This window comes from Vulpes lagopus, chromosome 5, assembly GCF_018345385.1.
Source record: "Vulpes lagopus strain Blue_001 chromosome 5, ASM1834538v1, whole genome shotgun sequence".
Taxonomy (NCBI): domain Eukaryota; kingdom Metazoa; phylum Chordata; class Mammalia; order Carnivora; family Canidae; genus Vulpes; species Vulpes lagopus.
Window position 1 is genome coordinate 79,462,258 of NC_054828.1, and position 21,852 is coordinate 79,484,109.

At 47.8% G+C, this 21,852-nt stretch overlaps 1 protein-coding gene across 1 annotated transcript in view; it reads right to left on the reverse strand.

The window, feature by feature from the left end:
• Positions 1-2,722: 2,722 nt before the first annotated feature.
• The window catches only part of PTGFRN (prostaglandin F2 receptor inhibitor), a 79,972-nt gene continuing 60,842 nt past the window's right edge, over positions 2,723-21,852 (reverse strand). Inside the window, exons 5-9 of the mRNA XM_041755895.1 lie at positions 21,191-21,616; positions 16,061-16,480; positions 9,449-9,553; positions 4,629-4,934; positions 2,723-3,145 (exon numbers count right to left, since the gene is read on the reverse strand). Of these exons, the coding sequence (XP_041611829.1) occupies positions 2,979-3,145; positions 4,629-4,934; positions 9,449-9,553; positions 16,061-16,480; positions 21,191-21,616 (1,424 nt within the window). The 3' untranslated portion in view covers positions 2,723-2,978. The remainder of the gene's footprint in view (positions 3,146-4,628; positions 4,935-9,448; positions 9,554-16,060; positions 16,481-21,190; positions 21,617-21,852) is intronic.

A 21,852-nucleotide genomic window follows, 5' to 3' on the forward strand; every position in this document is an offset into this window, starting at 1 on the left:
TGGCTGCAGGCAGTCTGCAAAGCAAGAAGCAAGAGCCACCGGGGAAAACAGACAAGGGTCTGGGCAGGAGGGGGCATCCTTTGCCAGGATCTTAGGGGAAAACCACATGGGTAGGGAGGGAAACACACAAATAAATACATTTCTAAATTAAGATGTAAATCCAGTTGGTGAGTCAGAGTTCCACCGTCCCATGAAAAATCTGAAAAGTTGTTAAAAAGTCAGAGTTTGCATTTTTTTTCTTTTTTTAAAAAGTGAAAAGTGTATGCATGTAAACATTACAAAGTAAACAATTTAAAGTAATTTCGAGGCTTCTGTCTGAACATTGCTCAGGCTCTTTCTGGGGATATTTTTATAATTAGGAAAAAAAAAAACCCAAACTTTTTATAAAGTTTCTTTTTCACTAAGAAGTGCAATTTCATCTGTGTGAACTGTGGCTAGCTGCTTCTTCCATTCATACCAGTGCTTCTGGCGGGAACCCCTCCCGGAAGAGCACTTTGTGGGGAGCCCTATTTGGTACAGCAAAAGAGTGCATCTCACACTTTTCAAAGGACACACATCCCAGGCCAGTTTTGGTCTCTGGGAGGATTGTGGTCCCTGTGGTCCCTGGTACAAGACCCTGGGATTTCTTCCTCCTCCATACAAGGCCCAAGGCGACTTGGAATTTGGCCCAATGATCAGAGGCTGGGGTCGGGGTCAGTGCCTGAACCTCCCTAGTCTTGAGCTACAGTGGCAGTTTGAAAGGAGAAGGTACAGCATGTGAGCACACGTTACTCTTCTTACTATCCGGTGTGATCCATCCATGGTTTTATGTCATACCCAGGGCCACCTGGTCACACCCACAGCTAAGTACCCTCTCCTCTTACCAAGAAGGGCCTGCACACACTACGACAATCCTGAATTTTCATTAAAAAGCGATTAACTGTGTGGGTTCAAAGGGCACTGGTGTCACTAACATAGCACCTATATATATGTTCTCAGTTTCCTTCTGTATATATAATCACCTGTGACCCACCTCCTCTGAAACAGCATGGATAAGAAAGGACTGGTAGGAAAGACCCAAATCTAGTGTCCTCCAGGCCTCCTCGTCTTCCTCTGGTCACCCACGCGCTGGTGGGGCAGACATGGGGCCTGAAGCGCATCTGTGCTGCTACTGTTAGTGCAGTGTCTACCACAAGTGGTCCCCCTAGGTGGGTGGGACACAAAGGGGAAGCTGGGTGGGAATCTGCCCCTCCCCGGGGCACAGAGATTGAGTGTGTGTGGGGGGAGACTGGGTGACAAGCGGGCAGCACAAGCAAGGGAGGTGGAAGGGACGATGGCGAGCCAGGGGTGGGGGAGTGTGGCTCATCCGGCCCATTATGACAAAGAGCCGCACATGAATGGCCATCATTTTGTATGACTTTATTGCTCAAAACAAATGAATCTTTTTTCCCTTCGGAAGACAGAGCAGTGTTAGATCCGTCAGAGCCGGGATAAAAGCGCAGAGGACTGCAATGCAGGGCATGAGTCACCAGTGAGCCTCAGAAAACCCCACTGGGATGCTTCCGAAAGGCCAGTGCTATGCAGGGGCACATGCCTTGGGGAGCAGAGGATCTCTTTTGGTCCGCGTCCTACTCCGGGTATGAGCAATTGGGCAGAATGGATTGCTCTCAGATCTACTTTGTAGGCTGTTCACATGGCAGGTAAATTGCTGGTTTCCTTCGTGTTCCTAACAGGAAAGCAAACATACCACAAAGCATACCCTTTCTCACTAACCCCCTGCAGGGGATCTTACAAAGACCTGAAGGGCTGAAAAGGTCATGGAAAATGCATGGTCTTCATCCAGGCAATTTCTGAGTCTGTGAAGTCAGGCAGTCTCGCAAGCAGCGGCACACCTTCAGGTGACGGAGCCCGCGCAGCCCGTGAAGGACGTGGGGCGTCTGCAGGTGCCGCCGCCAGTCCCCCGGTGGCCAAAGCCTCTGCCACCCACCGAGGGCAAGGGATGGGGACGAGGTGGCTTTGTCCTCCAGATGCCATCCCCGGGAGCCACAGCCTCCCTGCAGCTCCCGTGAACTACGGACATTTAGCTCCTAGGACCCCCTTGTGTCTGCTTTCCCTGGGGCCCCATGACCTCAGCACCACTGGAGGGAGGGCCCACTCCTTCCCTTGTCCCCAGTCTCCTCCTCCCTGAGGCCCTCTTTACTGCCCTGGACAGAGAAGGCGGTGTATTTTTCTTCATATTCATGTTCATTCTTAAGGCTAAGGTGGCAAGATAAGGTGCTTGGTGGAGAGCCAAATTCTAGATTCCAGGGCCATGTCAGCACACTCACATAAAAGCAAATATAAAAGAAATGGAAAGGGGGCAAAGTAGCAAAAAAAAAAAAAAAAAAAAAGAAAGAAAGAAAGAAAGAAAGAAAGAAAGAAAGAAAGAAAAAAAGCCTTTGGGCTCAGTAAGAAGTTAGATACTGCAAGTTTAGATTTCAAATGTGGTCTAAACCCCTGAAAATACGGGGATGGGTAGGGTGGTCAAAACCACCAGTTTAGCCTTCAGCACAGGTCTATGCAGGCCAGGGGGTTGCAGCCGGCGGCACTCCCAACAGGCAGCTCCGCTCTCCCCACCTCCCCAAGACCAAGAACTCTGAGAGCCATCATCCTCCCTCCCCGCAACCCCTCAAAACCAAACATACTAACGCACACAGGTCAGAGATCTATAAACCGGTAGGAGAAAAAAATTAGACAAAGGGTAACCATTAAAAAGCCGCAGCTGGGAAGACACACACGTGATTGTTCTACCAGAAAGTGCCGTGGGAAGAAGAGCCATGTGCTGGTAAACGTGTCCGCGCTCAGGACTGGACATGCAGAGGAGAGAGAGCGCCAGGTCCCACCTGAGATTAGAGAGGACTGGGTTTTAGTGTCACACACTTCGCATGAAAAGCTTGCTGTCCTCTTCCCGCCCATGCCGCTCCTGTGCCACCTCGGTGGCCGCTCCCCCCGCTGTGGTCCTAGTCCATCTCCATGGACATGAGCCGGCGGCGCTCACGCCTCGTCTCCTGCACCTCCTTCTTGCAGCACCAGTGGGAGCTGCAGTACCCGATGAGGCAGGACAGGAGCCCGATGACAGTGGACAGGCCCACGCCGATCAGCAGCGGGTACTTGAAGGCGTTCAGCACTGGGAGGGAGCAACAGAGGGATGCCGGGTTAGGCCTCGGGAAGCCCACTTGTCACCTTCCCACCCCATCTTGTCTCCCCCAGGGGGCAGCTCGGGCTCAGGCTGTATCTAGCACCTAGTGCGGTGCTAGAGACAGGAGCCCTCTGAGCCGTCCACAAAGTGAGCAGATGACACCTGACCCCGATCCGTGGGGGAGAAAACAAAAAAAAAAAAAAGGAAAAAGGATTTCATTTGATGTCTGCGAGTGTCGGCTTGCTTTTTAGGGTTTTGGCAGGAGATGGATCTTTAAAAGTCAGTATAAGGGCACGGTGCGTTCGACAGCAGATGCATCCTTAAAAAAAAAAACTGTTCATAAATCAATTCTGTGCATCAAATAACTGAAGTGTGTTGAGGGGAGCTATTTTAAGTAACACTGTAGTAAATTATCTAGCAAAGTGAATAATCGCTCCCTTGTATGGGAAATCTGGGTTTTCATATGGAGCTACTTCAAGCAAGGAATTTCTAAGATGCAAATAGGGTATAAATGACGAAGTGTCAGGAATGCACAAACACTACACAGATCGCACACATTCAAATCCCAAATCCCTTCTCCCAGAAGCACCAGCTCTCCTTGGGTGGTGGCTGACATGCTGGCTCGTGCCTGACACTTAATGTGGCTCACCTTTCAAAACAGCCCTATGAGAGACTGTTACCCCACTGCATGAGAGAGGAAACAAAGGATCACAAAGGCTAAGTCATCTGTGGACAAGCTGGGTTCCCATTCCAGTCTCCTCCAAACTGACATCTCAACAGGGAAACACACTCAAAGGCTCTCCTGATCCTCAGAGGTGCTGGGGCTTTTATTCTCTCCATGGAATCTCCCCATTCTCATTTATTCTGAAGCTTTTTGCAGAGAAGACATGTTCCACATTAGCCAAGGAACAACTGCCCCCACTCTGGGATGCTTGGGGAACAGGCAGGTGGGGAGGGGACCCTCTGAGCACCTAGTTAGAATGACTCTGGTGGTCAGTGTGAGCTAACAAAGCAGAGAGCCCCATTCCTATCCCCAGGTTCCTGAAAGATCCCCCTCCATGCTAATGACACCAGGTGTAGCCTCCCTTCTCAAGAAGCAAAACCAAGAGCGGGGCGGGAGTGGCAGGAGCCCACTCACTGCTCTCCGGGGGGACCAGAGCCCATTCTCTTGATGACATTCTCTGCCTCTGCCTAGCAGTCCATGCTGACCCCATACCAAGGAACATGGGTTTGCACAGGATTTGCAGAAAGCATCAAAAATCTTTCCAGGGAGTCTTGAGAATCATTCCCTGATGGTGGCTCCAGCGCTGGACACCATACCGGGGGAGGCCTGTTTGTGCTCCTTCTGGGTACAGGCCCAGGCCAGGTCTAGAGTGAGTAGGCTGTGCTGTGGCACATTCCTCAAATGGTAGCAACCTGAATCCATCAGTAGCAGCATGGCACAGACACTCAAACAGCATGTCATTCTTACCATCCATCTTCACAGTCACGAAGATGGGCTTGGAGTAGATCTCTGCCTCCTTCTGCCAGGAGCCTGTCGGGGACTTTACCCACGGAGTCACAGAGCAGTAGTAGTTGCCAAAGTCCTGGTCCTCAGAGCCATGCACCTGCAGTAAGAATTCTAACACGCTCACACGCTCCAGGCTGAGCTCACTCTTCCAGTCTCTCTCGGCTGTGGTCACGATGCCTTTCCGATCCAGGGATGATAGGAGGACAGGAGCCTTGTCCAGACCGAAGGAGTGCACGGCAAACCAGGACACGTCAAAGGCCATGTCATCTGCGGATTGATTGCAGACCAAGCCGAAAGCCTGGGTCAGCGCAACGGGCAGAAATCCCACCTATGGCTAACACGCATGCACCTCCCCAGGGGCCAGCGCTGCCCCCCATGCCTTAATCTCTCGGATTCCTCCCAACCCCAAAATGAAGGTACTACCACGTGCCCTGCCCTACCTTATTCGAGGTCACAGGGCCAGGAGCAGTGCACACAGCTTCACCCAGGGAGTGCAGCTCCACAGTCCACCCTCTCAACTGTGCCGCCGCCACCACCCAGCACATGGAATGCCCAAAACCATCCCCCGCAGGGGACACGGAACATAGAGCTGGCAGGCGGCAACACTGCAGGCTCTGCCTCCTAAAGCAGGGCCCTCTGATGTTTCAAGCAGAAGAGCCCAAGACCAGGAGGACGCTAACATAGTCTAGGACAAAGGGTACCTCAAGGGGAACCATACAAAATCGAGAGTTATAGGGAGGTTAGGTTTCAATGTTCGCTGTGGTTTTTCCCCTACAGATGTGCTGAAGTCCAAAACAACAGGAAAGACATGTCCTGCTGTTGTCCACTGGAAAACAGGTGAACAGTCCCAGAGAGAACGCTGCTGAATCTCAAAGCACTCTGCAAAATTAAGGTTCTCAGGGCCTCGAATAAATTAATGTGGGCACAGGAAAAAAAGATGACTCTGGCACAAGTGGTAATTCTCACAGAACGTAAAGATAAGAGTATAGGTCATAAGCCCCTGGCTTCTTCTGGCAAGTCTCTAGTGATACCAGCTGTGGCAGGCCTGGGGCACAGGAAGGCCAGGAAGGACTGTATGGCCACAAACACTTTTTATTTTCCATGCACTTGACAAGGCTTTCTTTATAAACATTAAATAGCACCATTTTCATTAAATAAAAAGTAACATCTACTCATTTAATGGAAATAAAATTTTGTCTGAAAGCAAATCATATCTGCTTATGTACTAAAAAGGAACATAAACAAAATGAAAAGCAAGACTTTCTATAAAATTATACAATGATGTTTCCTTCCCAACTCACTTGGAAATGTCAAGGGCCCATGCAAACCTCAATCCCACCTACAGGATGACGGCTCGCCACTCTAAGGCTCAAAGTACCTTCTTTCCCTGCCTGCGGGCCCACTGTGACCGTTGAGCAGAAAATCTGATGGTTGCCAGTGTTATGGGTCACCTCTGACCAAGAAGCCTGGCTTCCCGGGGGCAGAGGGAGTGCTGTCAATGCCCTCCCACCCTCAGGGTGCCGGAGCAGAGTGGGTCCCTAGACCCCGATTGTATGCTCATCGAAAACTCCAGCTCAGTGCTGTTGTGACCTGCAGGGGCTGGGTTGTTACTGGAGGCAAAAAGTTACTTGGGAGTAGATTCTAGCCCCAGTCTGGCCGTGCCTCATGGAGCTGTGGACAGCCTGCAGGGCCAGGCTACAGCACTAGACTCCCAGCACCGGTACTTGCTAGCCATGTGGCCTGGAGGAGTGACTTAATGCTCCGTGCCTCAGTTTCCTCAGCTGTAAAACGAATACTGCAATTTCATGCAATGAAATTTAGAATAGCACCTGCCTGGCACATAGTAGGTGCTCATGACCTGCCCACAACGAACGTCCTGACTCCACACTACGACATACACAGTCTAGGAATGGATGCTGCTAACAGGGAGGGCCTCACTGCCTGTAGCGGAGCCTCTTCGGGCCCGCCCTGGCCAGCTGCTGATGGTGTGGGCTGCTAACATTCTCACCCCTGTACCCTCTTCCGGAGGATAGGCTTCAGCTGATGGAAGCCGCCTCCTGAAGGTTCAGAAACACCCTTGCTCCCATAGCATTCAGCCTATGCATGGTGACTCACCAATGGCAGGGATCTAGAAGGCCAGTCCCTTTACTCTGTGGTACCACCCACGCCCCAGAGCTTCCCGGCAGGTGGTGGTGGATAGTTAGACTTGTTCTGAATTCACGTCGTTGCCTGGCTTCTTTCCCTGCTCTGTCTTGACTCCCTTGCTCCCTGGAAGCACACCCTTAATTAGTCACTTGCACGCTGATCTCAGGCTTTGCATCTCAAGATCCTGACCTAAGACACTGACCTGCCCTGTCCCTCCCGTCCTGGCACAGAAGTGCCTGGGTGCTTGGCCCACTCAGACAGTATGTCCTTTCCAAAAGAAAATTCCTTCACAGCCCATCAGATGAGTGAGGAAATACTAAATTACAGTGTGTGCTTAATTACTCAGAATCTTCCACCCACACAGTCCAACAGTGCAAAGTTCTGGAAAACTGTGATCCGCATGATAACAGCCACCTATAGCTTCTGTAATTACACTGGAGGAAAAAGACTTTTACATGAAGGGCGCACATGCTGACCCATTAATTTGCTGAGAAAGAACATTTCTTTTTTCTTTCTTTTTTTTTCTGAGAAAGAACATTTAAATAAGTTGTGTATACAGCTTACGTGAGCTTCAACTGTAAACATGGTAACGACTTCTGGATGGTAATCCCTGCCCGTTTCCTCTCCACTTTCACTTTCGTTTTCCCTTCTGAATCCATCTCTGTGTCCCTGATCCTCTGCACCTCGGCTTACTCAGAACTGAGGCTCCCCACCCTGTGCCCTTGAGAACACAGCCAACCAACTAGATGGATTCTTTTCCTTTTCTTCCATCTTCTGCCAATACTTCTTTTTCCTACCTCTGCAGCTCAACCAGGTCCAGGTTCCCTGTGAGAGCCAATTTGGTATCAGTGAGCTAGTCCAGGGGTCAGTGGCCTACAGCCCACAGGCCAAATCCAGCCCACCACCTGTTTTTGTAAGCAAAGCTTCCCTGGAACAGGGTGGAGCCCATTTGCTCATATGCTGTGTACGGCTGCTTTTACACTACTGCGACAGAGCTGAGTAGTTGCTGCAGAGACCATCTGGCCCACAAGGCCAAAAATACTTCCTCCCAGGGCCCTTTCCAGAAAACAACTGCTGACCCTGAACTGGTTACCACCTGCACCCTCGACCAGAGGTCCTGGAGGAGCTGGATCTCAGCTGGTAGCCAGCTTGGCCTCCCCTCAACACAAGCTCTGCCCAGGCCCCTGCTCATGCTGTCCACTCCGGTTCCACTGCAGGCCCTCCGCGCTTTGCTTATGACCTGCCCTTACTACAGAAGGCGAACCTGCTTCCAGATTCCACCCCAGAGCTGCAGGTCCAGTGGTCTCTGCACAGAACTCTGAGTCTTGTACAATTTGGCCTTTTCAAGGGGCCAATAGCAGAGAGGCCATGGCTCTGCTTGTGATGGGGCAGGTGATACAAAGCTGCCCAAGGACAGACCGGCCCCCCAGGCAGTGAAGAAGGTTCTCCAGTCTCATTAGAAGAACGCGGTGGTAGGTACAGTCACGCTCGGCAACAGACACCTTATGTGCTTTCAGTTCTTTTAAACCCCGAGGGTCTAAGAGTGAGGCAGGGACACTATCTGGTCACTGAAGCAAAAGTGTAAAACTGATGGCCCACGGATCTACGTTGGCAACACATATTTTTTTGCAAAGAAAAGGTATATAAAGATTTCCCAGGAACTTAAACTATGACAGCACCGCCTGGTCACTTGCTACCTGTTTACTCCACTCTGTGCCTAATCACAGAGATAACACTACCTGATACTGTATATAAGAGGACTGCTTTCTTGTCTGTCTCCTTAACCCGGCCACAAGCTCCATGATGACAGATGTGGACTGTTTTCATCCCTTCCCTATTCCCAGTACCTGCTAACAGAAGCAGCTCAATAAATCATCTGCGTGAATATAAATGCATCAAAGACAAAGTAAAGGAGTGGGACTCTGCCAGCAGGTTTTAAACCAGCTTGAATCGGCCCTGGAAGTGGCCCACCGACGGCCTTGGCAATTCCAAGCCCAAGGTCTTGATGTGTTTCCAAATCATCCAACAGATGGATGCATCCATTAACAGTATTTCTTAAGCTCCCCCTGAGTACCCATTACAGAGTGAGGCAGTTTGGGGATTCACGCAGCCCAAGCCTTGACCTCCACATCTGTGTCATGGTGACATGAGAAGCGTTTATAGAAAGCAACAAGGGGGGATCCCTGGGTGGCTCAGTGGTTTAGTGCCTGCCTTCAGCTCAGGGCATGATCCTGGAGTCCTGGGATCAAGTCCCGCATCGGGCTCCCTGCATGGAGCCTGCTTCTCCCTCTGCCTGTGTCTCTGCCTCTCTCTCTCTGTGTGTCTCTCATGAATGAATGAATGAATGAATGAATGAATAAATCAATCTTAAAAAAAAAAAAGTAGGGCAGCCCGGGTGGCTCAGCGGTTTAGCACTGCCTTCAGCTCAGGGCATGATCCTAGAGACCCAGGATCAAGTCCCGCGTCAGTCTCCCTGCATGGAGACTGCTTCTCCCTTTGCCCCTCTTTCTCTCTCTCTCTCTCTCTCTCTCTGTGTATGTCTCTCAGAAATAAATAAAATATTTAAAAAATAAAATTAAATTAAAAAAAAAAAAAGAAAGCAGCACGGGGTAGGGGAAGGAGAGAAGATGAAATACCTGGATCCAGTGCTCCTTCAACAGTGATGATACAAAACAATCTGATCAGATCTCCCCGGATGACTGACGGTGTGTCCGAATGCACGGAGGCGTTAAATACAGGCCCTGGAAGAGGGTGAGAGCACCGCATTATTCCCGCTCAGGCTGTTGTTTATATTCCATTCCTGGCACTCAAATGGGCATCCGTGTATGGCCCATCTTCCCTGGAACTGGGCTGGGTGGTGCTCTCAGGTTGCTATTCTCCTCCTCAGACACGTGCATCAGGCCATCCAAATAAGCATCCTCTTTAATTACAACCACAACAGAACTCTTGCTACAGGACTACTTTTGCAGGATACCGGTGGCTCGGTGGTTGAGCATCTGCCTGTGACTCAGGTCATGATCATGGGGTCCTGGGATCGAGTCCCACATTGGGCTCCCTGCATGGAGCCTGCTTCTCCCTCTGCCTGTGTCTCTGCCTTTCTCTCTGGGTCTCTCATGAATAAATAAATAAAATCTTAAAAAAATTACTTTTGTTTCTGGCTTTTCCTTTCCCTCTTCTCTGATGACAAACACAGTCCCCTTTGAGGGCCACCCCCACCTACTATCCTGATGCAGCCCAGGTGGCTTCTGGTTCTGCGTGGTTCACTTTCTGACAGAGGTGGTGGGAGATCAGAGGGAACAGGACTGAACTAGTCCCACTCTGGGCCCGATGGAGTGAGTGGCCTCGCTGTGCTGGGGACAGGGGCTCTGCCATTAGGAGGCTGCAACGCTGTCAGCTGACAGACATGCCTACAATGACGACACTCCATAGGGGACAATGGGAGCACCAGAGGCATGGCTCCAGTCTGTCAGGGAAAACCGAGGCAGCACACGGATATTGCTTCAAAACACAACCCAGACAGGATTGGTCTCACACACCTTCCTGAGAACACCCCCTTGATATTCAGTTTGCTTTGAAAGATTCTTTCCTTCTTCCAGAGGCCAAAAGATGTGTCTACCCAAACTGTGCAAGGCAAAGATGCGCCAAGGTTCTGAATTGTAAGCATAAAAATGGGCTACAAAATATGAAGTACAAAGACTGAACACATGGAGATAATTTAATGCTAGAATTTAATAATATTTACCACACAGTCAGTTGGATGCATTTGACTGTAGGTACAATTATTATGCTATTTGATTACGAGGCATAAATAAGTGAGTTTTGAATAAAAAAAAAAGTATGCCTTGCATGGAAGGAATCTGGCTCCTATCCCCTTCTTAGAGAGAGGGGCAATGTACTGCATTTTTTTTTTAAACCCTTTACTCTTCAGTTTTGGGTGACAGTGTTACACAGCTTTAAGCCCATCTGATCCTAAGAGCCTGTATTTATCTTATTCTAATAAGAATAGGCAAACCTAAAGAAGGTTCCAGAACACCAGTGCCATGGGATTTCCCCTGGGTTTCCTGGGAAGCAAAAAGAGACAGCCCTGGACACTGGTTCTGAAACTCATCAGAAGCTAAGAACACAAGTGTTACTACTTTTAAATCAGATCACCAAAAAGGAAAAAGTGCTTTAACATCCAAAAGAAATGACTGAGAAGTGTGTAAAGGTCACACAAACCAATGAGGCAAAGAGCTAAAAAAGCTGTATTTTCACTTCACCATGAGTGGAAGACAAACTACTCGGACTGCTTTCCTTATTCCAAGTCCCAGAGTAGTTGGTGTTCTGCTGGGAAAAAGGTAACAGGCAGGTGCAGGACCCAGCAACCCAGGGAGGTGGGGCAGCCCTGAGCAGGTGGTGGTGAGAGTTCAGATTAACCAGAGAGCAGCAGAAGGGCATCGACTCCGGGAGTAGGGGAGAAGGTAACAGAATGGTGGTCACAGGGCATAGGGAAAGGGATGAGAGCAGAGAGGACGAGGAAACCTGACCTACTTGTGAGCAGCCTGCCCTTTGATCAACTCCTCTCCCAGCCATGGTTCCCACAGGTCCTGACCACCTTGGATTTGCTCTGTTTATTGCAGCGAGGTGGGACAGGATCAAGCCAGTGGCTCTGCCTTGGCTCGGTGTTCATGCCTGGGGGGCACTTCCATACCTGGCCACTTGGGAATACAGGTTAGTAGCAACCAAGGTGGACAATGAGGACGTTTTTTTCTCTGACTAGAAATTTCATGGTAAGAAACCACAAAATGATAAAACGTAAAGACCCTCAAAATGGATTTAGTTTTCTAAATTGGAAACAGAAAAGACAGACTTACCAATTTGGACAAATCTCACTTTCTTTTCTTTACATTTCCAAAGAAAACCCAAAATGCCTTCTAGGTCACAAGTTACGGTTCTCATTTCCCCTATTGGCTGTGGATGTGGGAACAACAGAATATTTGTGCTAAGGCTCACCATGCAGACATGGATTGGGGAAAAGGCCTTCATTGTAAAATATTCACAGCAGTGGATTTCCTTCTAATGAAATCAACAACTCACTGTTAATGTGGGTCATTATCCCAGGCTGGGAAATATTTTTATTATGGTCAATTTCTGTGGTAATGCTGTTTTTGTGAGGGATTTTGTCTGGTTAACTTCACAGATGACAGACTCCGGCACGGAGAATTTAAGTGAACACCAGAGTCACTAGATGTCCCCCGATTCCCAGTCTGCAGAGAGTACATGGGTCACACTGAGCTTTTAAATACAAACATTGACAGAATCATGTGCTAACCCCACCCCCTAAAAAGTGCTGTACACAGTATTTTTGTGAAAGCCAAAATTGCCGACCATCTGCATGTCCATCAATAGGGTAATGGCTAACTAAATTCTAGGAGGTGTCGTTAAAGTTGTTATTTACCTAGAATTTGTTTTAACATGAAAACTGCTTATTTTAGAAGGTTAAGGGGGGAAAGATCACAAAACTGTATACCCAGCCTGATCTCAGAGTCATGAAGAAAACACGCATTGGGAAGATTTCCAGGAAGACAAACACCACAAATTAAGTATCTGGTTGGTTATGGGTAACTCTTTTCCTTCTACTTTATCGTATTTCCAAGTTTTCTCTATTCAGGAGAAAAACTTTGTTATTATCCTTTTGTAATGGTAAACGCCTTGAACACGGTAACATTTATTCTGTATTCTCCCTGACACTTTGGGTCAGTGAAATTCAAGACTCAGCAGCGCCCCTTGGAAACACAGTCCTCACAATCAAGAAGCAAGCACCCCATAGCCAGCGGATAGAAAGGTGGACACCAGGAAGGACCTCTTTGTTATGTGTATCTTATGGTGTACTGTTGATTTTTAGGAAGTGAAGACTCTTCAGTATCAAGTCAGTATTTACGGGGAGCCATTTGGGGCAAGGGACCTGTGCTAGGTGGATCTGATGGCAACTTCTCCTAATTAAATTGTCAACTGGCCATGACAACTCCGTGGACTAAATAAAATAAAAATCTTAGCCAGTCTATTCAGCCTGGAAGCTACAGTCATTTTTGTTTTAAAGATTTTATTTATTTATTCATGAGAGAGACAGAGAGAGAGGCAGAGACACAGACAGAAGGAAAAGCAGGCTCCATGCAGGGAGCCTGATGCGGGACTCAATCCCTGGACTAGGATCATACCCTGAGCCGCAGGCAGGAAGCCACAGTCATTTTATCTGTTATGCAGAGATTTAAAGAATTGAAAAATAGATGCAATACCTCCTATTCCTCACCCAGAAATACAAAAGATTTTATGTCTCCCCGGTTTCCCATAACAATTCTAGAGAAATATCAAATAACAAATGTAAAACAAGATGGAATAAACTCCTACAGAGAGTAAAACAGATACACAAATAAAAGACAAAAACCACATAATCATCTTAATCTCACTAGACACAGAAAAAGCATTTGACAACATTCAGCATCTCTTTATGGTAAAAACACTCAACAAACAGGTAATAAATGGGAAACTTCCCCAACTCAATAAAGGGCATCTATGAAAAACTCAGTTATGATGACTTTTAATGGTAAAGGACTGAAAACTTTCCCTGTAAGATCAGGAACAAGACAAGGATGTCCACTTGTGCACTACTATTCAACAACATTATTCTAGAGGTGCCAGCCAGGGCCATTAGGCAAGAAAAAGAATTGGAAGGTATTCAGTTTGGAAAGGAAAAAGTAGAATTGTCTTTATTCACAGATGCCGTTTTATTGTATTTAAAACATCCTAAGGAGGGGCACCTGGATGGCTCAGCGGTTGAGTGTGTCTGCCTTTGGCTCAGGTCCTGGGGTCGAGTCCCGAATTGGGCTCCCCACTGGGAGGCTGCTTCTCCCTCTGCCTGTGTCTCTGCCTCTCTCTGTGCATCTCTCATGAATAAATAAATAAAATCTTAAAAAATAAATAAAACATCCTAAGGAATCAACCAAAAAGCAATTAAAACTAATAATAAGTCTAGCAAGGTTGCAGAATCCAATAACAATACACAAAAAATCAGCTCTGTTTCTCTATACTTGCAAGGAATAAATGGAAAAGGAAATTGAGAGCAATTCCATTTACAATAGCATCAAAAAATAAAATACTTAGGATATATTTAATGAAAGAAGTTCAAGATTTGTACATTGACAACTACAAACACTATGGACAGAAATTAAAGACCCAAATAAATAGAAAGATGCTCCATGTTGATGGACTGGAAGGCAATACTGTTAAATGGCAATACTCTCCAAACAGATCTACAGATTCAACACAATTCCTACCAAAGTCCCAGATGTAATTTTTGCAGAAATCAATGGGTAATCCTAAAATTCATACAGAAATGCAAGAAACCCAGAATAGCTAAAACAATCTTGAAAAAGAACAAAGCTGGAAGGGTCATAGTTCTTGATTTGAAAACTTACTACAAAGCTACAGTGATCAATGTGGTACTGGTATAGGAAAAGACAAATGGGGCAACACCATAGAACTGGGAGTCTAGAAAAATCCTTAAATTCATGTTTGAATGATTCTTGACAAGTGTGCCAAGACAAGTCAAGGGGAAAGGAAGAGGCTATTCAACAAGTGGTGTAAAAATGGCTGGGTGTTCACATGCAAAAGAATAAAACTGAATCCCACCCTCTGCTACACACAAAAATCAGGGCTTCTGGGTGGCTCAGTCAGTTAAACATCTGCCTTCAGCTCAGGTCACGATCTCAGAGCCCTGAGATTGAGCCCTGTGTTGGGCTCCCTGCTCAGTGGGAAGCCCGCTTCTCCCTATTCCCCAGCTGGTGTGTGCATGCACACACGCTCTCTCTCAAACAAATAAATAAAATCTTTTAAAAATTTTTATTTAGAACAGATCATAGCACTAAGTATAAGAGCCGAAATTGTAAAACTCCTTAGAAGGAAACAGAGGCATGTTCTTATAGCATAAAAACGTTTTACTTAACGAAAAACAAAGTCAATTCAGGATAGACACAAAAATGCCCTTTTTTAAGTTAACCTTGCCGTACACGACTACCACCAATAACTATTAATGAACTGGTTGACAGATATATTCATCCATACCACCACAGCTCTGGCAACTCAACTAGTTGATGGGAAATCTTTTTCTAGTCCCAAAGCAAGGTGAGGCATAGGCTGGGATACTCATTTCCTGCGTGGAAATACTGGTCTATGAGCCAAGCCAAACACAGTACCCAGCACCTGCAGTCCTAGGGACCCCTAAGAGCAAAAGCCAGGGGCTTGATGCAACTGGGGTCTTGGCTCTGAACCGTACACATTTGGCAAGTCATGTAACCCTTCTGGAGACTCAGTGCCTTCTTTAATTATACTCCACCGTGTTCTCTAAGGTAGCTAAAATAGCTGGGTTTTGGTTTATCCATTAAAAATAAGAAATAAGCATTGTAGGTACACCCAAAAATTTGTACACAAAAATTCATAGGATCATTCCTAATAGTCCAAGAACTGGAAACACGCAAATGGCCACTAGGTGATAAATGGATAAAACAAAATGCAGTGTCTCCACACAGTGAAGTATCATTCAGTCACAGAAAGGTACTGACACATGCTACAACATGGATGATCCTCGAAATAAGACCAAAAAAGAGGGGATCCCTGGGTGGCACAGCGGTTTGGCGCCTGCCTTTGGCCCAGGGCGCGGTCCTGGAGACTCGGGATCGAATCCCACGTCAGGCTCCCGGTGCATGGAGCCTGCTTCTCCCTCTGCCTATGTCTCTGCCTCTCTCTCTCTCACTGTGTGCCTATCATAAATAAATAAAAAAAATAATAATAAAAAAAATTTTAAAAAAAGACCAAAAAAGAGAGAAAACGGTATGCTACAGGGAAAGAAAACAGACATGAAGAGCATACGTTATATTCCATTAATGTAACATAGATGTCCAAAACAGACGAGTTTACAGAGATACGAAAATAGATTCGTGGTTGCTAGAGGGCTGGGAATGGAAGGGTGTCAGCTAAGGGATACAGGATTTCTTTGGGGTATAATGAAAATACTCTACAGTTGACTGTGGTGACGGTTGCACAACTCTGAATATACTGAAAGCCATCGAAGGATACCCTTTAAATGAGTAAGGTATATGGCATGTGAATCACAACTCAAAGAGGAAAAGTGCTTAAGAAAAAACAGCCATTGGATCAAAATCCTAGGGTCGCTTTCTAGTTCAGTCTGTGGTTCAATAGGGTCCCTCGCTCACCTGCAGTTTGGAAGTCAATCTCAATAGGATTGGAGAGGCTGGTGGCTGCTTCTCGCCACAGGCTGCCCCTGACAGGAGACCAGGCTGTCACCATGCAGCGGTATAGCCCTGCATCCGAGACCTGAGTCTGGTACATTCGGTAGCGAAATTCATCTTCCTGCACTTTCTCCAACACGACGCCGTCCACCCGGGATGCGTCTGTCCAATTCTCCAGCTTCACCACAGAATCCTGGTCCAGGGAAATGATGTACTTGGTTTCGTTGGGGCTGGTGAGGTCCCCCACAGGCTTCTCAGCGGTGATGAGAACAGAGTAGCGAGGCGACTTAATATTCTTGGAAGACACTTTGCAAGTCATCTCAAATGTATTCCCTGCAGCAAAGAAAGGCTTTGGCTGCCTTGCCTTCACCACGAGCACAGAATCTAGAATGAAGTACCAGAAAGAGGTGATTGCCAACAGGACAAGTGAAAACAGATATGTGTCTGAAATGACAAGGAAATTGGACTTTATGTGCAAATTGCTGTGCGATAGCACTTGAGGAAATCAGAAGGAAAATATGAGTGTCTGTAAGCAGGCTACAAACCACCAGGCTGGATAAAGCAGAACAGTCTGATGTGATTTAATGGGAGACTACTGGTGCCCTCAAGGATGTGAGGCAGAGCTCACTCTTCGTTGTGAAGAGGAGGAGACATAGCGGAACACAACACCCAGGTCAAGGCCATAGGCCACGCCAGGTGCCTCCTCTCCCCTGAGGTTCTGCTGTGTGCAGGGAAAGTCTCCTGGGAAGAGCAGAGCAAGGGAGATATGGGCTCTTTCTGTTTGAATCATATGATGGTCACAGTACAGAACAGATTATTACTCGGGCAACTAGAACACATACTCCTCAATCTAGTGATTTCCACAGAGATACTGTTTTACCATTTTGAGCAAGTGTCCATGGCTACACTCACTTTAGATTTAAGTACATTACTCCCTGCTTCTCTGTGAAAAGAGAAATCCCGAAGCATTACATACTTTATTTTTTTTTTTTATTTTTATTTTTTTTATGATAGGCACACAGTGAGAGAGAGAGAGAGGCAGAGACATAGGCAGAGGGAGAAGCAGGCTCCATGCACCGGGAGCCCGACGTGGGATTCGATCCCGGGTCTCCAGGATCGCGCCCTGGGCCAAAGGCAGGCGCCAAACCGCTGCGCCACCCAGGGATCCCGCATTACATACTTTAGAAGTCATCTCTATTATAACTGCTCAATGTCAGGCACTTGGAAGGTACTTAAATACTTGTTGAATGGAAGAATAAATGAAACACATTCTTTTTATCCTTTAATAAGACTATTAATTCTATAATGTCTGATTATACAATGAAAGTTTTATGTTGGGGTTTGTGGGAAGAGCTGTTCCACCTATTAAGCAGAACACGCGTGTTATAGAATCTTTGGTATCACTGATTCCTAAGGCTCTAGTGAGCCACCCGCACACTCTCCTGTGGGGTTGGTAACCCATTCACTCCTTCAGCGAGTACTCAAGGAGAGCCTCCCATACCGCAGTCACTGGGAATATGCTGCAGTAGACAAAGGATACAGAAATCCCTCCCCTTATGTGCTAGTGAAGGACGATGAACAAAATAAATAAGTAAAATACATGGTATGATACTGAAAGGTGTTTGACAGAGGATAAACCAGGGAAAGAGGAGAAAAAGTGTGTGTTGGGGGGGTGGTGCTGCGGAGTGGCAGACAAGACAACACAATGTGAGACAGAGTGGCCAGGGATGGCATCCCTGATGAGGCACCAAGGAGCTGAGAAGGTGAGGGAATGAGCCTTGTACCCACGTGGGGAACAGCATTCCAGGCAGAGAGAGGAGGCAGCAGATGGCCAAAAGGCAGAGGCAGGTCTGGTGTGTTGGAGGAACCATGGGAAAGGCAGAGGGGATGAAGTGGAGTGACCACTGGGAAGGGTTATAGGTGAGGTCAGAAGGTAATGGGGGCCAGTTACCAGAGGGCATTCAAGGGTACCAACAGGACTTTGGGCTTTGCTTTCAGTGAGATAGTAAACCTTTGAAGGTTAGGGCAGAGGAGTTTCACGATCTGACTGACATTTTAATAAGACTGCTCCAGCTGCCGAGTGCAAGGGCAGAAGCAAGGAGTGCGGTCAGGCGAGCAGTGATATAATCTAGGCAGGAGACAGTTGGTGGCTGGCTAACGGGGGTGCATGGCAGTGGCAAGACTTTATCTTGAAGAATTAGGAATTAAGGATGAAGCTTTTGGACTGAACCCACAATGAAGGTGCTGGAGAAGGCAAAAAGGGGACCAGAAGCACCATTCGGGACAGAAGTTTGAGATGCTCATTAGACAAGTGAAGGTGTCAACAAAGCAAAAGAGTGTTCAATCAGGCATTCTGGAAAGAGATCTGGGGTAGAAATGTAAATGTGGGAGTTACTGGTGTGTTAAGTGTATTTCAACCCATGAAGTTAGAAGACATCACCAAGGGGATGGGGAGAAGACATCACTAAGGGAGGGAAAGTCAACTAAAGAAGTCTGAGGACTACATCCTGAGACAGTCTCATGTCTGAGGGTCAGGGAAATGAAGAAGATCCAGCAAAGGAGACAGTTGCTGTGAGGTGGGAGGAAGGCCCAGAGAGGGTGGCATCCTACAGCCAAGGGAAATCCAAGGTATTTCTGGGAGTGGGGGAGTGACCACCTGCATTACATCCTGCTATGTCCTGTAAGACAACGAACAACTGGATTTTGCAGGACGTCAATCACTACCAATCTTAACACAAGGTCTAGGGGACAAGTCTGATAGGAAGCAGGTGCCAGAGAGAACAGGAAGAGAGAGAGCGGAGACACGGAGTACAGACATTTCAAACACTTTGGCTATAAAAGGAAAGGAAGAGTAAAGGGAGAGGGTAGAGGGACTTGGCAAAGGGAAAGACAGAGGGAGAAGCCAGATAAAAATTACTTTATAAAATATAAAAACGGGAACAGGAGGTCTAGCCATGTTTATAGGTCAACAGGAAAGGTGCAGAAAAGAAAGGAATATTGACGACATAAGAGAGAGAGGGGCTGGCCTTTGCTAGGACACAGGCTGCGGGCTGAGCATGTGGAAGTTCTCTTCTGATTATTTCTGTTGCTTTAGGGAAGGAGAGAGTGGGACCAAGAGCTGAGAGTAAGGCTGGGAGAGGAGGTATGCAGAGAGAAGGTGGTATGCCATTATCGTTTTGGAGAGGAGAGAAGTAAACAGATTATGGAAATGTAGAATGATTGCCAGGCAGTGTTGAGAGCCCCGTTGACATAAATGATCACCGAATTAAAATGAAGCCAGTCAACACATTTAAATGTTTTCATCCAGCTACAAATGGAGGTAGGCAAGTAGCAGAGCGTTGGCTCTGAACTGGCTTGTGGTTTGGCCGGAGCGCAGAGCACAACAAGAGCAGGACAAGGAGACTCAGGGTGCAAGGGAGCGTTATAGCTGGCTAGGACTGTGAGTGGGGTGACTGCACATCTTACCCTCCCTTCTGCCCCTGGACATATCCAAGGATGGGAGGGGGTGCTGTTAGAAATGACACAGGGCAACAGGTGCAGACTGGACTACCCTGGACAACTGGTCCTACCAAGAGAGAGAAACGGAGGTGTTAGCAAGGCGGCAGGGTTCATGGTCTGCCAACCTTGGGGGGTTGAATGAGTGATGCTGGAGGAGTGGAGGAAGTGATCTAGAAAGACAGAAGGTATGTTTGGAGAAGAGGATGCCTGGATGTGAGAGCACGGAGGGTTTTCAGTTGTCACAACCAAGATGATCTAGTGCAGGGTGTGAGCACAGGAGGAAATGACAGAACCAGACAGAGGACACAAGAACTCCAGAGGGCTGAGGACTGAGAAAGAAAGGAACCCTCACCAGGGTTCCCAACCCTGGCTGTGCAGGAGAACCAGCTTAAAAATTCCATTGCCCAGGGGCGCCTGTGTGGCCAGTTTCCACTCAGGTCTTGGCTGGAGTCTGCTGGAGATTCTCTCCCTCTCCCCATTCGTGTGTGTGCATGCGTGCTCTCTCTTAAATAAATAAAATCTTAAAAAGAAAAAATTCCAATGCCCAGATTGCATATATACCCTCAAACCAACCACGATTGGACCTCTGCTGGGGCTCAAGCATCACTGTTTGCTTTAAAGCTCCTCAGGTGATCATGCTGCGTGGTCCAAGTGCGGGCCAGCATTGTACGTGGAGAGAAGCTACAAGTCAGTAGGAGTACTTGAGGGCGTGGCTATGAAACCAAAAGTTAACTGCTTCCCCGAGGGCACGAAAGGACCCAGGAGTGCAATGAGAGGAGGGAGCACGAGCTGACCGACAGGCCCCGCTGTGAGGAGTGTGGAAAGCAAACACCTCCACTCAGGAGACCCCAGGGCAAACAGTGGGCTCAGTGGGGAGTGAGGTTGGTCACATTCAATGTGGGAAAGAGAAAGGAACATTCCAAGCAGAGCGTCAGGCAACAGGAAATTGTGCTGACTCTGAGGGGGCCCTGTTTGGCATTGGGGGAGAGTGGGGGGTAATCAGCCAACTGAGGTGTTTCGAGGGACATGTGGTACTGCACATCTGGGTACAAGGGGGAACCTCAGAGGCCTGGGCTTCCTGTAGCGATGGACCTGATGAGTCTGATACTCCAGGGCAGATAGTGCTCTGAGCATTGAGAGGAGACGTAGCAAAGAAACTGTTTCCCTCAAGTTCTTGTCACCCCTCCCCAAAACAACCTCTCTGAAGGGATGACCAGCACCTCAGGGGCAGGTGCAACAGTCTGTGGCTGCCCCCGTTTGTGGCACCACATCCAGCAGGAACTCAAAGACATGAACACACCCCAACGGCCTAAGACCACCCAGCAGAGCAATAGTGTCAAGGGCTGCCCCCCACACACTGCGGGCACCTAGGAGACGATTGTCTACCACCCACTAAGCCCCAGCTCTCTCACTGCGATGGACCCCTCCCCAGCATCAGTATCTTAAAGAGGTTCATGCTGTTGGTACGAGCAGCAGGCATTTGAGCTTGCAGTGTCTCGGATTCCTCGCAGGGAGACTCAGCATCTAAAAATGTGCAGTGGGACGACGTGGGCCAAAACAGAACACCAAAATGTCAATGAAGAACAAAGCACCTACCTTCAGATGCCCAAAATATGTTGACAGGTTTGGAGAAGACATCCTTGCTCTTCACCCAGCTGTCATTGCGCTGTTTGGTCCACGCAGACACGACACAGTAATAATTGCCTCTGTCTTCCTCTGTAGTCCTTTGGATCCGGAAACTGAATGTGTCCGTGTGCTCCTTAGAAAAAATAAAGTCTCCGTCCTGGGCTCGCTGCTTGCTCCTGTCTCCATACTTCAGAGTCCAGTCCCCGTTCATGACCGCAAGCAGCTCACTGGCCACCGCATCATCACTGCGCCGGTTCACCCTGTAGTACCAGGATACTGTGAAACGGACACTGGCTTCAGAGCTCTTCATGTCCACTATCCGGCACTCCAGCTCCGTGAGGTCGTCTGAAAACTCGGGGACCTTTGAAGCATTCAGGTACACCTGGTAGTCTGGTTCTGAATGAGAGACAGGGGCCAGGATTTAGGGAAAAAAAAAAATCAGACAGCAACATACTAAGAATTAGCTAGAAGAACGAGACAAGCACTACTCTTGTCCTGACAATCAGAGGGCCATCCTACCAAGTACATGGATGGAAATGAAAGTCTTTGCCCTGGATTGGAAGGATCCAGAGTCTGTTACTGCAAAACTTGTTATAACAATGCTGCCACCACTATGGTCCCCAGGAAAGCTT